At 37.6% G+C, this 21,130-nt stretch overlaps 1 protein-coding gene across 1 annotated transcript; it reads left to right on the top strand.

The window, feature by feature from the left end:
* Positions 1-487: 487 nt before the first annotated feature.
* Positions 488-8,275, top strand: SLITRK3 (SLIT and NTRK like family member 3). The gene is made up of 2 exons (XM_054576916.1): positions 488-616; positions 5,232-8,275. Exon 2 carries the CDS (start codon positions 5,250-5,252, stop codon positions 8,190-8,192), a length of 2,943 nt encoding a protein of 980 aa, XP_054432891.1. The 5' UTR covers positions 488-616; positions 5,232-5,249; the 3' UTR covers positions 8,193-8,275.
* The last annotated feature ends 12,855 nt before the right edge of the window (positions 8,276-21,130 follow it).

The following is a 21,130-nucleotide window of genomic DNA, read 5'->3' as shown; positions in this document are numbered from 1 at the left end:
CCCCACCCTCTTCTTCTCTCATCTTCGCACCACCCAACCCCACTCCCACGGATCCAAGAGCAAAGACACCCGGAAGGCAAGGGCTAGTCCCATCTCGGATCGAAGGAGGCCTCAGCAGGGATTGCGCTGTGAGTGACAACCTTTTAGGAAGCGAAAAAGAGAGAGACCCAGACACCAAGCCAGGGCTCTACGGGACCGCGAAGCTCACCACTGAATCGAGAGCACCGAGATTTTAAATGACAAAAATAATAATAAATTAAAAAAAAAAAAAAAAAGCAGTCTGGGACACTCACTATGCCTGCCTGCCTGCCTGCCACCCAGGGCATATTAAAGCTGTGGTCGTGAGCTCTCTGTCACTAATATCGCCGCGCTAGGTGAGCGCCCCGCTCTCCCATTGGTATGCAGCGACCATTTCCCTGCAAGTCTCAAAGGTGGAAACACTTAGAAGGATTACAAGCGTGATTTGGTGGCCTTTCTAAAAGTTGGCGGCCAGAGGAGGAGAAACTGCAAGGCTACGGCATGATGGATACAATTCAGCCTTCCGGAGAGTTTGCAGCTCCGGCTGGGAAGTCCCTCGGAGCAAACCTCGGAGATCGTGAGCGCCCTGCACTGATAGGTACCACCCCGCCACCTTTTCCTACTTTGCCTAATTGAAACCATTATTTCTTGAATGTAGGCTGTGCATTGTAGAGCACAGAGACTTTGGCTGCGGTGGCCTTTTTACGCTCACAGGTGCTAGGGGTTTTGTTGCATTTTTGAACCGCATCATTTAGCTAGCTGTAAGGACGGTGGTAGAAACAGAGGTACTGGAGACTCACATAACCTCGGACCCCTTTTCTGGGGGAGGAAATCGTAAGTAACTCCATCAAATAGGTCAGGTGGAGGAGCAAAGGGCCCCTCCCCCAGTAGGTCGCTCGCTGGTGTTGTAAAAGATAGAAGAAAAACGGCTTGAGCTTTTAATCATTTTCCATGTCTAAACAGACCTATTGTGCGTTTTGCCTGGCTACAGCCGATTAGAAAACGATCTGTAAAAGGCTCAGAGCTCTTCAGAAAATGAATGATGCAGCATTTTAATTATTGTTCTGGGGTAGAGAGTTTTGCTTCAATATTGGAATATTTATCCTGGATGTGTGGGAATTGTTGGGCTCAGAGACCAGGGGAACGGGAGGGGGAGGTAGGAAACGGGCACATGCGGGAGAAAGGGCTTCTTGTCCTCCCCGTGGACAAACAAATGATGCCGGGCGCTCCCAGCGGGAAGCGGACAAACCCGGAGATTCCGGGCCCTTCATCCCAACTTTTGGAGCTCTATACTGAGATAAGGAAAAGGGCATGGGCAAAATATCCTTTAGGACACGGCCCAAATCAAGAATTTAGGGGGTTGTAGCCCAAGGGAAAACAGAGACTGATTGCAAAGAGGGCCCTTTATTGTCACTAGGAAGCTGAGGGAAGTCTCCTGGTTACCCATGGAATCCATCGCATCATGGTTTGCGATACAATCCGTGAAACAGCCACCGCCTCTGCGCGATGGATACAGAAGGTGGTGTGTGTGTGTGCGCGTGTGTGCGCGCGCGCGTGGGAGGGGGAGGTTGGCAGCTGGTGATGGAGATGAGGTTGCTCTGGTTCTGAGCTCAGGCTGTCGGTGTTGGTCTGAAACCTATCTGAGAAATAGGGTGTGTCTGGAATATTAAGGATGTAGTATGTTGAAGAATCCTGCCCACCTGCTTACTTAATCTCTGATGGCTGCTTCCAGTCTTAGCTATTGTGGAGCGACACTCGTACGGTCATTTTAAATGCAAAGTATCATGCAAACAACTGACGTTAAGGGGGCGTTTTGTTGACTTAGGTGATTCATATTTTTTTTTTTTTTAGGATGGTGAGAGATTGACACATTAACTGTGTTTTTCTTTAAAATTTGGTTTTGTAAAGAGCATTTAAAGGGAAAGCCACCTCTACTGGCTAACTTTGAGCCCTCAGGCAATTGAGGTTCAGTTTAGGTTTTCAACCACCAGAAAGTCCCTTCCTTCCTCTTGAGCTGGTGACAGGTTGGGGTGTGTATGTGTATGGAGGGGAGGTGTCCATCGATGACTCACAGTTCATGCTAAGTGGACTTGTTTTCTGCACACTTGCCCCTCTCCAGTTTCTCTACTAAGATGCATCTTTCCCCCTGGCAGGTGGGGCTGTGGAACTGTCAGCTGAGCCAGTAAAAATACTTCTAAAGGGCTCCTATGAACTATAATTTTGGTGCCCCCTCTATACTGACACATCTTCCCTCAATCATCCTCACCTCATAACTCCCTATCATCCACTTCTCTGAAATAGTTGGAGGATGGATGTATAGATAGATAGATAGATAGATAGATAGATAGATAGATAGAGAGCTAGATATCCCCATCCCAAGAGGTCTTCCCGTGTGGAAGAAAGTGAAATGTGTCATTGTTACCCAAGTGTTCTGCAGGTCCTTCCAGAGCATTGGCTTCTCTCTGGTTTTAAGAAGGTAGAAGCAAGCACATGGCTTTTGAATCCAGGGGAAATACAAGGTTTTGCGCTACAGCACAATAAAAGCATTTCTGGTGCAAAGAGATCGAAGCAAAACTCAGGAGAAACTCTGCTCAAGTCTCTCGCTTGACTGAGCTCCTATTTCGGTCACTGAAGCAGAATTAGCAATATTTAGCTCTTCTGTTTTGGGACCTAAATTTACCTGTATTCCCCTCTTTGAAGAGAAGTATCTTTGCTGTGAAAAAGGATAATTCCAAGAGACAGTTGTACTTTTTAACCCATCTACACCAGGGAAAGGAGCTTTGGGAACGAGGGGAGCAAAGCAGTCAGGTCATAGTTTCCTTGAGAGTTAAGAGAAGAAAAAGAAAAAGGAAAAAATGTCTATACCCTTACTTCCTAGCATCTCCACCTTTCCCACTAAAGGAATGTTTCCCCGTAGGTTGGTCTCCTCTTCCTTCTTTCACTTATTTTGACAGTTCATGTCGACCTCTACACTTTCGTTTTCCCCCAGCTTACACATACACACACAGACACTTTAGTCTGGGCTTCCTAGTGCTCGCCCCGGAACCCATGCTAAACGCGTTCCCCTTCTTGGAGTTCATTTTCGTGACGTGAAAAACCAGGGTTACAGCACACACTGGAAAAATTAAAAAAGCCAGCGCGAGAGAAGTCCGAGATTCTGCTCTGTGAGGAGCCGGCCTTCCTCCCTGCCTTCCTCCGGCCCTTCCTCCCAGTGCCCAATGATGTGCTGCCGGCACCCAAAGAAAGCAGCCTCGGCCGCGGCGGCAGCAGCGACAGCGGAACTGGAAGCCTGCAGCAGCCCCTTCTCTCCCTCCTCTATTGAGGGTGCCAAACGGCCGTTCTGCATCCAAAAGAAGCCCTTTGAAAGGCCCATTGCATTCCCAGCACGTCTCAAGCTCGCTGCCCTTTTTCTCTCTAAGTCTTCCCCCACCACTCCATTTATCCCTCTTTGCTTCAGTGAGAGAGAGGGAGAGAGAATCCTTAAACTCAAGCGCTTCTTCCCCCCCTCCCCGCCCCCCGCAATGTTCAGTTCTTAAAAAAAAAAATCTCTTGCAAAATAGGTAAGTTAAAGACATCTCGAGCCTCGTTTGCCTAAATCTCAGGATCTCCAAAATGTTTAAATAAAAAAAGGTCAAGAAAGAACTTATGCAGATTTTAATATTTTATAAAGGAGACTAACTGATACTGCACTGTAGTCCCATCTGCCTTCTCTCTCTTTTCCTTCATTTAATTGTTTCTAAAAATTGAATACTGCATGCCTGAGGCAATTTCTCTTTGATTTCTCACTAGTTCTCTTTTCCTTACAGCTGTGTACATTATATGCACAGTTAATGTAAAGATTTATTCTTTTCACTCTCCCTAGAAATTATGTCATTATGTTTTAAGTTAGAGGGTGGACTAAATATTTCCTTAATGCATGTCACTAAGTGTGGAGAGAAAATATATGCTAAAAACTCCAGTTTATTTTTATTGATTAAAAACAACTATTCAATTTCTATGGACATTTTGGTGACTCAGAAAGGGCAATCTAATAAAGCTGCATCATTATAATTTATTTATGTATGCATTTTCATATACTGATGACATTAGGTAAGGAAAAAGAGCCACGAGGAAGGCTCTGTATTATTAGAATAGTGCCCTGTATTTGTTTCTTCTGACTAAAAAAAGAATGGTCTCTTGCCTTGAAATGTATTTCATGTAATAGATCATTTATCAGCTGGTGACTATCAAGGTTTCCCCTTTCTTACCTTTAACTACCCAACTGTCCCCTAACCAGCCACCTGCCATTCCAGTTCCAGATTTACACAGGGTTCTCCAGTTGATCTTGAAGGCAGAGGTACACATTCCTAACCAAGCTGTTAATACAGACACTCCGGGCCCCAGCATCCTTTAAATGTCACTATCTTTAGCTCTGACAAGTGCACAGGCTTGTTCTTTAGAAAGGATGGTCACTTCTAAAAGGTTCACAGAGCCCAGTGATACATATAGAAAAATTATTTAATTGAAGGAAATGTTAATAATCTGTGTTTGGGCAAAGGGGTAGGGGGTATAGCGTGTTTCTAAGCATATACTATAATTAAGTGTGATGTAATCATTTCTTAAGAGAAACCTTAAGTTTTCCTGAGATACCAATCATTTTATACATCTCAACATCTGATATTGGGTAATAGGTTCATATGTTATAATACTCTTTAATCTAATAACATAGTTTAATTATGTTAATCTAATTATAGAAACCTATAATTTAAATAACTTCTTTCTTTTCCCCATCAGAGTTCAAATCAGATCTCTAAAGGTCACTTCTGATACCAATGTGAGTTTTAACAGGCAAACAGGTGTAATGACCAAATTATTGCCATTGTAAATGAATCTGCCTATACCTAAAAGGCATCACTATATACCAATTCCCTTGCTTGCTATAAGTGGCAATAAAGACTTATTTATTTATTTATTATTTATTTATTTACTTTTTGTATGGTATGCTCTTTAAGAAGTATAGCAGGATAGCATCATCACATGGTACAATATTTCAGTTTCCTAAGTTTAAAATATATAACAAATTAGACATGATGATAGGTCATTTTGAATCTCAGTTCAACAACCGTTAATTTTTTTTTCAAATTTTTACTCCTAAAAAGCCCCACATGTAGGAGTCAATTAGAACGGTGCATGAGACTAACAGCTAAAAATCTGCATCTTTATTTTTGTTGCAGTTTTGTAATCAACCACGGATGATGAAACCTTCCATAGCTGAGACGCTTCACAGGGGAAGGATGCTGTGGATTATTCTTCTAAGCACAATTGCTCTAGGATGGACTACCCCAATTCCCCTGATAGAGGACTCAGAGGAAATAGATGAGCCTTGTTTTGATCCATGCTACTGTGAAGTTAAAGAAAGCCTCTTTCATATACATTGTGACAGTAAAGGATTTACAAATATTAGTCAGATTACTGAGTTCTGGTCAAGACCTTTTAAACTGTATCTGCAGAGGAATTCGATGAGGAAATTGTACACCAACAGTTTTCTCCATTTGAATAACGCTGTGTCTGTTAACCTTGGGAACAATGCATTGCAGGACATTCAAACAGGAGCTTTCAATGGTCTTAAGATTTTAAAGAGGCTGTATCTACATGAGAACAAACTAGATGTCTTCAGAAATGACACCTTTCTTGGCTTGGAAAGTCTTGAATATCTGCAAGCAGATTATAATGTCATTAAACGTATTGAGAGTGGAGCTTTTCGGAACCTAAGTAAACTGAGGGTTTTGATTTTGAATGATAATCTCATCCCCATGCTTCCAACCAATTTATTTAAAGCTGTCTCCTTAACACATTTGGACCTACGTGGAAACAGGTTAAAAGTTCTTTTTTATCGAGGAATGCTAGACCACATTGGCAGAAGCCTAATGGAGCTCCAGCTGGAAGAAAATCCCTGGAACTGTACATGTGAGATTGTGCAACTAAAGAGTTGGCTGGAACGCATTCCTTACACTGCCCTGGTGGGAGACATCACCTGTGAGACCCCTTTTCACTTTCATGGAAAGGACTTGCGAGAAATCAGGAAGACAGAACTCTGTCCCTTGTTGTCTGACTCTGAGGTGGAGGCCAGTTTGGGGATTCCCCACTTGTCATCCAACAAGGAGAATGCATGGCCAACGAAGCCTTCCTCAATGTTGTCCTCTGTCCATTTTACTGCTTCTTCTGTTGAATACAAGTCTTCAAATAAACAACCCAAGCCCACCAAACAGCCACGAACACCAAGGCCACCCTCCACATCCCAAGCTTTATATCCTGGTCCGAACCAACCTCCCATCGCTCCGTACCAGACCAGACCACCCATTCCCATTATATGCCCTACTGGGTGTACCTGTAATTTGCACATCAATGATCTTGGCTTGACTGTCAACTGCAAAGAGCGGGGATTTAATAATATTTCTGAACTTCTTCCAAGGCCACTGAATGCCAAGAAACTGTACCTGAGTAGCAATCTGATTCAGAAAATATACCGTTCTGATTTTTGGAATTTCTCTTCGCTGGATCTCTTGCATCTCGGGAACAATCGTATTTCCTATGTCCAGGATGGGGCCTTTATCAACCTGCCCAACTTAAAGAGCCTCTTTCTCAATGGCAATGATATTGAGAAACTGACACCAGGCATGTTCCGGGGCCTACAGAGTTTGCACTATTTGTACTTCGAGTTCAATGTCATCCGGGAAATCCAGCCTGCAGCCTTCAGCCTCATGCCCAACTTGAAGCTGCTATTCCTCAATAATAACTTGTTGAGGACTCTACCAACAGACGCCTTTGCAGGCACATCCCTGGCTCGGCTCAACCTGAGGAAAAACTACTTCCTTTACCTTCCTGTGGCTGGTGTTCTAGAACACCTGAATGCCATCGTCCAGATCGACCTCAATGAGAATCCGTGGGACTGTACCTGTGACCTGGTCCCCTTCAAGCAGTGGATTGAAACCATCAGCTCGGTCAGTGTAGTAGGCGATGTGCTTTGCAGGAGCCCTGAGAACCTCACGCACCGGGACGTGCGCACCATTGAACTGGAAGTTCTCTGCCCAGAGATGCTGCACACTGCGCCAGCTGGAGCATCGCCAGCCCAGCCTGGAGATCCTCGCCTTCCTGGGGGCCCGACCAGTGCATCACCTTATGAGTTCTCTCCTCCCGGGGGCCCTGTGCCGCTTTCTGTGTTGATTCTCAGCCTGCTGGTTCTCTTTTTCTCAGCAGTCTTTGTTACCGCAGGTCTCTTTGCCTATGTGCTCCGACGGCGCCGGAAGAAGCTGCCCTTTAGAAGCAAGCGGCAGGAAGGTGTGGACCTTACGGGAATCCAGATGCAATGCCACCGGCTTTTTGAGGATGGTGGAGGAGGTGGAGGTGGAAGTGGAGGCGGTGGCCGACCCAATCTTTCGTCCCCAGAAAAGGCCCCTCCTGTGGGTCATGTCTATGAGTACATCCCCCACCCAGTCACCCAGATGTGCAACAACCCCATCTACAAGCCTCGCGAGGAGGAGGAAGTAGCTGTTGCATCAGCCCAGGAAGCAGGGAGCACAGAGCGTGGGGGTGCTGGGACACAGCCGCCAGGAATGGGGGAGGTTCTCCTAGGAGGTGAGCAGTTTGCCGAGACACCCAAGGAGAACCACAGCAACTACCGGACCTTGCTGGAGAAAGAGAAGGAGTGGGCCCTGGCCGTGTCCAGCTCCCAGCTCAACACCATAGTGACGGCGAATCATCATCACCCTCACCCTCACCACCCAGCAGCTGGTGGAGTTTCGGGGGTGGGGGCAGGACCTGGGGGAGACATGGCTGGGTTCCGCCACCATGAGAAGAATGGTGGGGTGGTGCTGTTTCCTCCCGGGGGAGGCTGTGGTGGTGGCAGTAGGTTACTAGACCGAGAGAGGCCGCAGCCGGCCCCCTGCTCCGTGGGGTTCGTGGACTGTCTCTACGGCACAGTGCCCAAATTAAAGGAGCTGCACGTCCACCCTCCTGGCATGCAATACCCGGACTTACAGCAGGACGCCAGGCTGAAAGAAACCCTTCTCTTCTCGGCTGGAAAGGGCTTCACAAACCACCAAACCCCAAAAAGCGATTACCTCGAGTTAAGGGCCAAACTTCAAACCAAGCCGGATTACCTCGAAGTCCTGGAGAAGACAGCATATAGGTTCTGACTGAAAAGTAAAGATAGAGTAGTGCTTTTTTTTTTTTTTTTTCAAAAGAAAAATGAAAGAAATATATCCCTTGTTCCCTTTACACTTTTCCCAATAAATCCATTCTCACAAACTTCCCTGTCCAGAACAGAACTGAAACCGCATGATAACTAGAGAATACAGATGTATGTGCTCCCCTCTCAGATGTGATCTGGAGGAAGGGCCATACTCAGATCATTAATCAATGAAGTGCCTTCGCAGACTTTTGCCAGCAAATGTTATCATTATTTTTTTTTATACTGAAATTTGAGACATTGACTGTGCCATGTATAAGGTATACTGGGGATCGTTGTATTGATCCTAATTAAGTATAAAATTCAATGTATCTTTTTATTTTCAGTAATTTTTTTTTTTAGTTTAGTTTTGTTTGACAGGGAGCAGAGAAAACAAATTGAATTTTGTGTCTCTCTTTCCTCTTCCCATCATGGCACAGACCCTGTACATGTATTAACAATGCAGTTTGCTGCATGCCTGGAAACTGCAGGATGGGGAGGGAGGGGGCGGGTCTTGCTCGAATGTTCTCACCCACTCTTTTTTCTCTCCCACACATATGCACAGGCAAATCACAAATCCCTGCACACAGGTCCCTAAACCCGCAGCCTCTTGCTTCTGGTGCAGGCGCGCCCGCGCGTGCACACACACACACACACACACACACGCACACACACCCCCCTCCCATTCAAACCAATCTAATTAGTTCGGATTTGATCCATGTGTCTCTTCTCTGTAGCTCCACCTTTCCCTTCACCCCTGGTGTACAGCTCACAACATCTCTCCGACCCCCTAGGAAAAGTCACATTCTAGGCTGGATCCTACGGAAGTCGAGGCCTGGTGGTTTAGTCGCCAGAGGCACACACCTAGGGATGAGCACCCTCTTTGTGACACTTCATCCTGATGCCAAGATTTTTTGGAGAACATCTGCACTTTCTTATATATATATATATATATAAAAAAGCAACTGGGTATATATCACTAACAGCTTTGTAGGAAGCACTTTTAATGTTTTCTCTCACACACAAAGATTCAAAAGAAATGTGCATATATTTATTCTGTAATTTCAGTTATTATAAATTGTAAAGGTAATGTTTAATCATTGTATAGTGATTATGCGTCTGGTATAGCTTTCCTAATAAAACGTTTTTGAAAAAACATAATACATTATATATAGAGGATACAAAGCTTGAAACTTTAACTCCAGCTATGCCATGCCTTTCGTGCTCACATTAAAAAAAACAAAACAATCTTTCCTTTATTCGTTATACAGAAAGCTAGTTTATTAACAAGTCTGATGCACTGTGATGTTGATATATCTTATAACCGCTCCCCAATCCCGTACCAGGATACAATTGGGACATTAAAAAATCTGATTTACATAGTTCAATTCTTTTTTATTGGACCATTAATTAAAAGTTAGTAACCCAGGATGCATCTTTTTTCCTAGGCAGGATACAATTGGGAAAAAAATGAGGTGAATAAGTTGCTAAAAAGTCTAGCAGTAAGAGGAGGTATTTGAGGATCCAGGCAACTTAAGACAGTAAATGATAAAAAGAAAAGAAAAATTGCTATTCTTATATTAAAAACATGTGCACTAAAATTGCACACACATACACTAACCAATCAAAATCTAAGGCCTTGGGGTCAAGTTGACTGTGAGAATTCTGTTATTTGTGAAAGATGTCACATATTTAGCTACTGTTTTTTCCAACCACACACAGGAACTGGCCCCAGTAATGCTAGAACTAAGTCAGAGAAGGTTGAATGAATTTTGCTTTCTTTATAACATTAAAATGATGTTTAAAATTAATCTGACAATAATCCAAGTTATGATCCATATACATGTGAGCGAAACCAAAGAAATCGGATGTTTAAGGTGCCAGTACTTGCTTATGAAAGAAACTGAGCAGATACAGAGCTTTGGGAGGCACTTATTTCATTGGGCCGTTAGAGGGCAGCAGAGCTCCAGGGATTCACAGACCCTGTGTAGCTGCGGAATTGTGCAGTGAGCACGTGTTCTCTACTAGTGTTTCCTAAAGCTGCCCTTAGTAGAAATTATCATTATGTGTTGAATGTAATTCACAAGTCACTGATGCCTTACATCACATTTTTTTTCATAGAAAAAAGACTAGCAGCTTCTAAAGCTGTGTAGTTGATGTAAAACTAAGGCATTGTACTAAAAAAAAAAAAAAAAAAGAAAGAAAAAAACAGCCCTGTGAATGTCGACAATACATTTAATATATCTCTTGTTTAATTATACATGGGTATCAACATAGGTATGCATAAAATAAAAACACGAGTATATCAATATAAAAATGCAAATTTTCAGGGCTACTTTGTATTTGGCACACTGTACTGCAAACTTATGTCCTCTATGATTTGAGGTATATTTTGAAACTACTTCAGATGAAGAAAAGCCCGCAGGCATAATTCACTATTTCTCTACACACAATGTTGAAATGTAGCTCTTCTTATGCAAGAGAATCAGACCCACTATTGAATAGGTGTCATTGTTCTTTTTTTATTTTTCTCCTTTTCACTTTCCCAAAAGTCACCTTTTTCATAGTTATCTTACTTTCCTTATTCTTTTCTTAAACATTTCTCCTTACTTCACTAAAATTCTTTTTCTAAGACACAGTCAGTACTAAACTTTAAGGGTTTTAAAACCTGATTTATGGAGCCCCCTGTAAGCTGGTGATTTATCATGTTCCCATTCTTCTTAATTAAATATTTTGGTGAATAATGCAAAGCATGTGCTTAATAAAAACTCAAAGTGCAAAGCTAGATATTTCTGACAGTAATCATTTTATTAATAAATATACACACATTCATAACATGATAAATTATAAAAATCAGGTTAAAGTGCAATCCCTAATGATCCTGGTGCTTTACACTTTAAAAAAAAAAGACTATTCATACATAAATCATATCAAATTACAATACAACTTGATAATTATACTGTTTATATTTTACTTATTAAAAACAGGAAGTAAAATTTCTTTAGGTAATAATTTTACCCTTGAATGAGAATAAATTTATTTAGTGAAAGTAAATTTATATGAGAATGAAATTTTGTATTAAAGAAGATAAATTTTTTGCATCCATGGAGTTTTCTACCCCTGTCTAGGCCACTTATTTTTGTTGTGCATTAGAATTGCTTAAGTTAACTTTAGTTTATAATACCAGATATATTTTCTTAAAGTACCATGGGTATTGATACAGGTACTATGATTAGAATTTGCTCCATGTTTTTGCTACATTGAAATGCTTATTTTTTAGAAAAGGACATATTACTATTTACTTCATAGTGATGGTCAATTTGACTGAAGCAGACCCAGATCCAGGGGATATTTGTTATTACTAATTGAGATTTTATCATATAGTAATAGTATTTAAAAATAATAAAATGTATTACAATGTCCCTTTAACTATGAGATGGTAAGTGGAACGTGATTAAACATGATATATTAGTCTGATTATATAATAGTTTTAAAATATTATCATATACAGTATTATTTGTGAATGTTTTTATGTTTTTATTTAAAAATTATATCATTTCACATAATGGCAAAACACTAAAAATAATATACAATGTATAAGGATGATAACAACCATATTTTAAATAAAAGTTCAGAGAGAGAGATCACAAGAAAAGTATAACGATTGAGTTTTAAAAGTTTTTGTTCTTACCTAAGAATATTAGTTTTAAACCCTTGATATCTAAAAAGAATATTTGTGTTTAGCATTTGATAATGCAAGTGCAGAAGATAAGGATGTTTCTTTGCTAAAACACATTATTTTGATTCCTTTAGTATAAATTCATTGTTCATACAGCCTTATCCTTTGGCAATTACATTGTTTAAACCAATAGGTATTGCATTTTCAAAAAAATAGCAATGACAAAGGGCACATTAATGAGATGCTTCGCACTGTGTGAGACACATGACTGTAACAAGTCAAGATAATGTGAGAGGAAATGGTAATAAAAGAACACTCCACACTCCATTTTAAGTGGTTTGAGATGGTTTGATTTGAACTTGGACACTTATAACTTATACTTAGCTCAAAATCCTCAACTCTGAAACTTCAGATGAACAGAGCATAAATAGCTATCACTAATTTCACCATACAATTATTCTGTTTAATATACTATAGGCCTTTTAAATGTAATAGGAGCAATAACACAATCGTGTGTGTGTTTATATATACATATATAGTACTATTATATATGTATATACACTGTATATACATGTATATAGTCATACATGCTGGATTATACTTACATGTAAATTAGGCATTTTCTCTCATGTATAACAATTTCAGTTTTATGCATTTATTTTCCTTGCTTCTGTGTAGCCCCTGTCCAAGTGAAGCTGGATGAAATTATGAATCTTCACTTTAGGAATAGTTACATGTAAAAAGTAACACTGTAATTAATATTTCTGAATTTAAAAGTTCTTATATCTTCCCATTTGTTTCATTTTGTTATTTAAGTCATAGAGGAGAAATTTCAGTCAAATTGTGATTTATTTTAAGTCTTTAAAGAAACTAATCTCGTACAAATATGCAACATAAGTCAAATGGAAAACAAGTGCTCCTTTTTCATTTTTCTATTTCTAGAATAAATTTTACAGGTGAAAACAATTTCGGTAGATTTATTAATTTGATAAGACCTTTGTAATTTATCTAGGCATGTACAAAATGTGAAGTCTTGAAGAAAAAGTAAGAGAACTAAAGAAACTAAGACATTCATCATCCTATCTTATGTCTTTTAATATCATCCTTTATTTAAAATGTGTAATAGAAAAAATAATAAACAGAGACGACTATTTTTAGTATGTGTTTACAAAATCTAAGTTGAAGGGAAAATTTTTCAACTCAAGAAACCAGGTAGAAACCAAGGGATGCTAGTTGTGAAGAGGTAATGGTTTGGGTGGCTTCTTTAATTCTGATATTTACTCATGAAAATAACATACATAGTTTTGAGAATATGATTGTTTCCTCCCTATTGAACTTATACACATGACTTTTAACATGTTTTTAAAATTCTAATAGATAATAATATTTGTGGTGAACCTTCAATGATATATAGCCAAAGGGGCATAATAATAAATTTGTGGTTGATTCTCATCTTACAATATCTTTAAACATCAAAACATAGATGAACATTAGTAAGCAGGCTTTCCCCATTACAAACCAGTGAGAGAAAAAAAGGCCTAACAAACCTGATTAAAATTTTTATTATTATTATTTTTACTTCACTTGTTCATAATATGGGTAGTACAGTGAATTGATAGAGGTTGCACTGCATAAGATTGTATCAAAATCAAACAGTTACATCAAAAAGAATTTATTAATAACCAGTAAAACAAATCTGAACACTTTAATTCGACTGCAATAATTATCAGGTTGTTCTTTTGACGGTGAAATTTACCACATTATTAATACTATATTATATATGAATACAGGGCTTTTGTACTTTTGACACATTTTACTCCAAACTTTTAAGTTTAAAGTTTATTTGAATACTGGAAGAATATGTAATGATTTTTGGTAGCATTTAAAACAAGAGCATAACTTTCCTCACCTGGGGGTGGCAAAGTTAGCTTTGAAAAAAATTGCTGAACAAAGATTATGTTTATGTGGATAAATGGAAGGAAGTTTTCTTCTCCCTCTTGGCCCTACTCCTTTACTCTTCCTGCCAGTTCTGCTTCAACTTCTGTTTCTGACTTAGCACCAGATATCCTTGTGATGAAGGGCACATTCACTGAGCTCAAACCAGGGGCCAAGGCAAGACCAGGTATTGATGAGAATCCTTGTATCCAATGAGAAAATGTCCAATTCACTTATCTTTATACTTCCCACACTAAGAAAATAATTCAACATATGTCCCTTCACTGTGAAGTAATTTATAAGTGGTAAAATTTTAAAAAAGTCAGAACCTATAATAGTAAAAATAGAACTATTTCTGGAAATCAAAAGAAAATCAGCAAATGCTTTAAAAATATAGAAACTTTCCTTAAAATCTCAAAGCCTTGTTTTTCCTTCTCTGAAATGCCCTTTGTCTTTTCTGTGGCATTCAAAATGTTTGTGTAGTTAAAATTAAAATGTAACTGTAAAATATTTATATTAAGACCACCTCCTCTTACTGGAATCCACACATTTTCAGTAGTTTTTTTCTTACTTACAGTGTAAACTTTCTGATTATTATGCTGCTATATTATTGCTTGGACTTCTAAATTGTTTTTTTCCTGTGGAATTTTGGTAAAACAATTTATTTTAAATGTTTCCTTTTTTGTTGGCCTGTGGTAACTAACATTTAAAATTTTGTTTTATTAAATTTATTGAGGTGACACTGGTTAACTGGGTTATATAGGTTTCAAGTGTACGTTTATATGATACATGATCTGTATATTGCATTGTGTGCTGACCACCCAAGAAACTTTATAATAAAAACAATTCTGTCAATATTTTACTATTAACCATATACTGTAATAGGATAAGAAACTCTATAAACACTAGAGAGAGAAGTGGAGAGTGTGAGAGGTAGAGAAATATCAATTTATTTTTCTGCCATTTATGCATTTATTAGCTTCTTCTTGTATGTGCCCTGGTGCCCTGACCAGAGATCGAACCCTCAACCTTGGTGTCTTGGGTGACATACTAACCAACTGAACTATCTGGCCAGGGCTTAAACTGGACATTTTATATGTATTAAGTTGAGTTGTTTTTTTTTTCTTCTTGCATTTTTCTTTACCAGGTTTGGATTCAAAAGTGAAATCTGTTATTCCATTTCTAATTAACAGTTCATTAGAGGCTTTACTTTTCTAGCCATAAATAAAAGGGAGGTGGATTAGGAAATGTTAACAGGGATAAATGATCTGTCTGTGAAATAATTAGGTCCGTGAATCTCTCACTTTTCATAAGGAAATCTTCCTCAGCAAGAAGGACAATGAGAAGTGAAGGGGAGGAGGTGAAAATACTCTCCCTTTCTGGAAACCATTTCATGAAGTTTTATTGCAAAGTTTGAACTACACTCATATTAACCTTTGGCATTCTATCTTTGGAAGAGTTTAAATTCCATATTGATTTACTTTATCTTTCAACATGATTCTACACCACTTTAATTACCATCTGTTAACATGGTCACTGGACATGAAAGCAAACCTTAACAGTAACTAAACCAACTATATTTAAATTAAATTCTAATATTTAAAAAAAATCACAAGAATAAATTGAGTTAACAGTGCATATTAAAACATTTACCTTAATTCATGATATATATATATTTAGAATTAATTATGAACCCTTTCTTTCTTTCTTTCTTTCTTTCAATTGGTAACTTTTCTTATACAAATAAGAAAACTTCATTATCACCTACTTATTTTTTGGGCACATTAACATAACTTTGTCTTAGCCTCATACCAGAATTCATTTAAGGACGATAACTTGATTATTAACAATTAAGAAAACTTAACTACTTATCAAAAATTGATTGTAATTTATCTTGTAATATATTCCAGAGATACAACTATTCCAGACCCAAACGTATGTAATTTAAAGCATTTTTTTATTGCCTGCAATATTGTCCTCTTCTGTTTGTATTTATAATTTACCTTTTAACAATGTAAATCATATTGAAATTGCTCCTTAATTTGGGTCATATATATATTTTTTATAAATGTGGACAACTGGTAGCTGAACATTGCTCAAATGAATTCTAGATATATGTTTTATTTACTAACATCTTTATCAAAGAAGTGACAGTTTGTAGAATGCATTGTTGCACAGGTGTAACTTTTAAAAATATTTAATTTCAGGTTCAAAGTTGGGTAAATAGAATGTGAAATACAAAACAATCTATGAAATCTAGTTGCTACAGTTTTATTTGTTAAAGAAACCGGGCTTGAGTTTGACAATAAGTCACTTCATCTCATGTTAATTCAAGCATGGCTACCCAGTTCTGAGATAATATACTCACTACTCCTACTCTATTTCAAAATGTAAGCTAATATTTCTGTAAATTATTTGTCTTATTTTTTAGTTCCTTTTTAAAAATATTTTATTGTTTGTGTTATTACAGTTGCCCCACTTTTTTCCACTTTGCCCCTCCCATCCAACCCCCTCCGCACGTCCATAATCAGCCCCGTCACAGCTGTCCGTGTCCGCGGGCCTTTCACAGACGTTCCTTGACTAATCCCTTCGCCTTCTTTCAGTCAGTCCCCACCTCCTCCTCCCCTTTTGCCACTGTCAGTCTTTTCCCTGATTCTAAGCCTCTGGTTCTATTTTGCTCATTAGTTTATTTTTTTCATTAGATTCTTCTTATAAGTGAGATCATACGGTAATAGTATTTCACAATTGGCTTATTTCACTTAACATAATAGCCTCCAGTTGTATCCATGCTGTCCTGAAAGGTAGGAATTCCTTCTTTCTTTTTATTGTATAGTATTCTATTGTGTAGGTGTACCACGACATTTTTTTTTCTTTTTTTTAATTCACTCATCTATTGATGGGCACTTAGGCTGTTTCCAAATCTTGGCTATTGTAAATAGCACTGCTATAATTACGGGGGTGCATAAGTTCTTCTGAATTGGTGTTTCAGAATTCTTCAGGTATATTCCCAGCAGTAGAATCACTGGTCAAAAGGCAGTTTCATTTTTAGTTTTTTGAGGAAATACCATATTGTTTTCCACAGTGGTTGCACCAGTCTGCATTCCCACCAACAGTGCACTAGGGTTCCTTCCCTTTTCTCCACAACCTGGCCAGCACTTGTTGTTGTTGATTTATTGATGATAGCCATTCTGACAAGTGTGAGGTGGTAACTCATTGTGATTTTAATTCGCATCTCTCTGGTGACTAGTGATGTTGAGAGTTTTTTCACATGTCTATAGGTCATCTGTATGCCATCCTTGGAGAAGTGTCTTTTCATGTTATTTGTCCATTTTTAATTGGATTATTTGTCTTCCTGGTATTGAATTATATAAGTTCTTTACATATTTTGGAGATCAAACCTTTGTCCAATATATTGTTGGCAAATATGTTCTGCCATACAGTTGGTTCCCTTTTCATTTTGATGATGATTTCTTTAGCTGTGCAGAAGTATTTTAACTTGATATAGTAACATTGGTTTATTGTTCCTTTATTTATTTCCCTTGTCCTAGGAGATATTTTGGCAAAAATATTGCAATGCAAGATACCCAAAATTCTACTACCTGTGTTTTTTTCTGGGATTTTTATGGTATCATGACTTATATTTATGTCTGTTATCCATTTTGAGTTTATTATGGTATATGGTGTGAATCATTTGTCTTAGACAAAGGGGAGGGATAGAGACAGTGATTCTGGGCAACTTTTCAGCCAAATACTCTCTGCCCATCCTAATTGCAACATAAACAGTGCCACTTATTTCCACTGCTAGGGGGCATCACAGCATAAAGAAACGTTGCTACAGGAAATGAAGAGAAGAGAAAGAGAAGACAATGTGTAGTCAATTGGGAAGAGCTGCTGAGATAATTCTGATACGCCCACTCATCGGCCCCCACTGTTGGAACTATTGTTCTCAGCAAGCATCTTTAGTGGAGACCAAGCAAATACCTTTATCTTTCAATATATGCAGTTTGCTACTTTCCATGTTTGTACTGTGGTTAAAGTTTTATATTTGGAAACTATAATATTAAACAAAACAAGACATACATACGAGATAGATATTTGATTTAAAATATTTTAATATCTTCTATACCAGCCAAAAGTACCAGATTTCACAGTTAGAGTGACAGGACATGACTAGCTCTATTTTTATATTCCAGTCTCTGATTTTGTTGTGGGGGACGGTGGGGTAAAATTAGAAGATGAATGAAGAATTGAGTGGATGATCTTATGACTGAATACTACAATATTTTACTACCTTGAAAGATCCAAATTTTAATGTACAATAAACACATTTTTACTTAGGTAAAGTGAGACTTTAAAAAAGAAAGAAAAATATCTATGTTTTTATTGAAGTCTGAATCTTGGAAATGCTACTATGATCATATTCTGCTCTATCTTACGAAAGGATATGATAGAGTAATCAATGAAAGTTTAATTGGTGATAAATTTAACCTAATGAGAAACATTAAAGGCAAATACATATAGATCATTATAAACTGCAGACATTTATTTTATTTATTTTCATTAAAACAAGGATAGCCATGTGAAAATTTGAAGCATATTTTGAGTGTCTGAAAATTTGCCACTGTGATGTTAGACCTTGGTTGTCTTTGATATTTGATTTTGTGTAAAATTGCATAATCTCGTTAATGTTATATTATCTTGAAAATATACTTGTGTTTGAACTCTAATTCTATTAGAAAAACTAATCCTAAACTGAATCATTTTCGAATAAATATATTTTAGTGCATTTATCATATAATTCAGTATTTTAGAAGTAATTGTAAAAAGGATTGCAGAATTTCAAACTATTGTCAAAACAAATAAATTTCATGTAGTCCAGTATGTCTTAGAAGATGTAACACAAGTGTATCTTGATAGTCAAAGAGTCAGGGATGTAGAGATAATAAATTCTTCCAACATAAAGGCTTATATAAAATTAAAGTCTAAAATGTTTTATGTTAGGACTATTTAAAATATAGGGATTTTAAAGTAAAATATTCAGATATATAGATATGAATATATTTTACCAACATCCCCCAATAGTTTCATTACTATTTCCATTAATAAAAATGCTATGACTATATATCAAAAAGTTAACATACACCTTACCAAACTATGAACGTGATTTGTATTTTATCTCTTGACACACTGTAAAAATTAGTAAATATTTCAAACTGAATTTTTCTGAATAACCAGTTCTGTAAAAAACATGATGCTGCACTGAGGGCAGACATGGTAATAATAACTCCCAAAGAAAGCCTTCCTATGCCTTAAAAATGTTCACAAAGTGTAAGTTTTATTGGAGCTTTATAGAGTGCTGATACCTAAGAAACATAAAACCTTTTGTACTGTCTCCTAAAATGAACTTTTTTTGTTTCATTATTATAGCTCTGAAATTGCAATATAATCAGGTTTGTTTTAAATAGGTGAGGATCACCTCTCACTATGGTATGTTGATTCTGCTCCTAGTCAATCATATTTCCTTATGGATTATACTCTTATCTTAAAAGACTAGTGTAAAGAACAAGCAAATATTTATTTTAAACATTCAGCAACTACAAATATTTGTTACATCAACAGTACAGGGACTTAGATTTCCTCTGTCCCTGCTATTATCAGGTGCAGCGGTGATTTGATAAGAAAAAAGTACTGCTGCTTGTAATCTCATCATTTTGCCCAAGTTTCTCTAATAAAGCTTCTCTGATTTAATAGAAAGCTAAGCCTAAAGAAGATTCCACATATAACCAGAGATAATAGGTTTAACTACTAAATGCCTTTGTCCCTATGAAAATAGGACTTGGGATGCTAGAGCTCCATTTTGTCATAATTTTAAACTGGTGAGCTACAGTTATACAGCTTGAGAATCCTTGAGTTTTTTTAGATAGTTTCAGTTCTCTACTGCATTCAAGAATGTGAAATGAGGGTACACTTTAAAAGGAAGTCTTCATGTTCTAACCAATGCTTTATGTGAAAGGGGAAAATGAAGTTCCATATTCAGAATGTGGGACACTCCCTTATGACAGTTCTGTTAGTGTTCCCTTTGTGTGTGTGTGTGCTTTCCATTAATTCCTTTTCTTCCCCCCTCAAATACAGTTTGTGTTCAACATTATTTTGTTAGTTTCAGGTGTATAGTATAGTGGGTAGACAATTATTTTTTTTTACAAAGTGTTTCTCCCAATATTTTCACTACCCACCTGGCAACATGCATATATATTACAATATCATGGACTGTATTTCTTGTGATTTACTTTACACCCCTGTGGCTATTTTGCAACTACCAATTAGAACTTCTAACTCCTTCAGCTATTTTACCCATCCCTCCAGTCCCTCCCCTTTGGCAACCATCAGACTGTTCTCTGTATAAATGTCTGTTTCTTTTGAATGCCCATCCCTGGTCGGCCATCATGGTGAAGGCAACTTTAATGACTACAATAATCTCACAAGAAGACCTTTTCTCATACCTTGCGAAAAATTCAAATCATTCATTATCTCAAACCTTTCAAATTGAATTGTAGCTGAAAAACACAACGGAGTCTTTCTCATCCTTCTGGCCTCCTAGTTTGTTTGATATTGATAAGGGTTTCTTGGGATTTTGAATCCCAAGTTTAAACCACAAATGGGATAGAAGCAATATGGGAGAAATTAAATTCTTCCTTATAAATGCTGAATTTATGTAGAGAACCCAAGAGTATAATGCTTAAGAAACAATGAATCCTTCATATATGAGTGAGAATCCCTGCCCAACCAATAATACCTACATAATCTTGGACAGATTGTTTTAATCTTTCTGAACTCTTTAAGCTCTTTCAGTTACATGGTCAGATTTATATTATTAAAAGATCACTCTAGCTGCTGTGAAGAATGGACTGAAGGGAACTAGAACATCAGCTATGAAAAGAGTTAGTTTTTTTTTAATTATCATTTGCAATGATTTTAGATGTATAGAAAAGTTGCAAAGATAGTAAAGAAAGTTCCCTGTTTATCCTTAAATCAGAGTTCCCTAATGTTAACATCTCATATAATGTTAACATTATGCATTGGTAGAAACTAAGAAATTAACATTACATAGTATAATACTATTAGCTAAAATACAGACTGTATTCAAATTCGGGCAGTTTTTACGTTAATGGTCTTTTTCTATAGCAGGGTTCAACTCAGAATGTCATATTGCATTCAGCAGTCTCACTTTTATTTTCTCCAGTTCCAGCCTACATATACTGGATTAGCTAATAGCAGTAAAGATAGAAAGAAGT

This window comes from Pteronotus mesoamericanus, unplaced genomic scaffold (assembly GCF_021234165.1).
Source record: "Pteronotus mesoamericanus isolate MK-2021 breed Mesoamerican mustached bat unplaced genomic scaffold, CSHL_Meso_final contig_116, whole genome shotgun sequence".
NCBI lineage: Eukaryota > Metazoa > Chordata > Mammalia > Chiroptera > Mormoopidae > Pteronotus > Pteronotus mesoamericanus.
The sequence above is the reverse complement of the archived record's forward strand: the minus strand, read 5'-3'. Positions and strand labels throughout refer to the sequence as shown.

Excerpts from the sequence above, each read along its gene's own strand:
- SLITRK3 (XM_054576916.1), top strand. The coding sequence starts at position 5,250 with ATGATGAAACCTTCCATAGCTGAGACGCTTCACAGGGGAAGGATGCTG.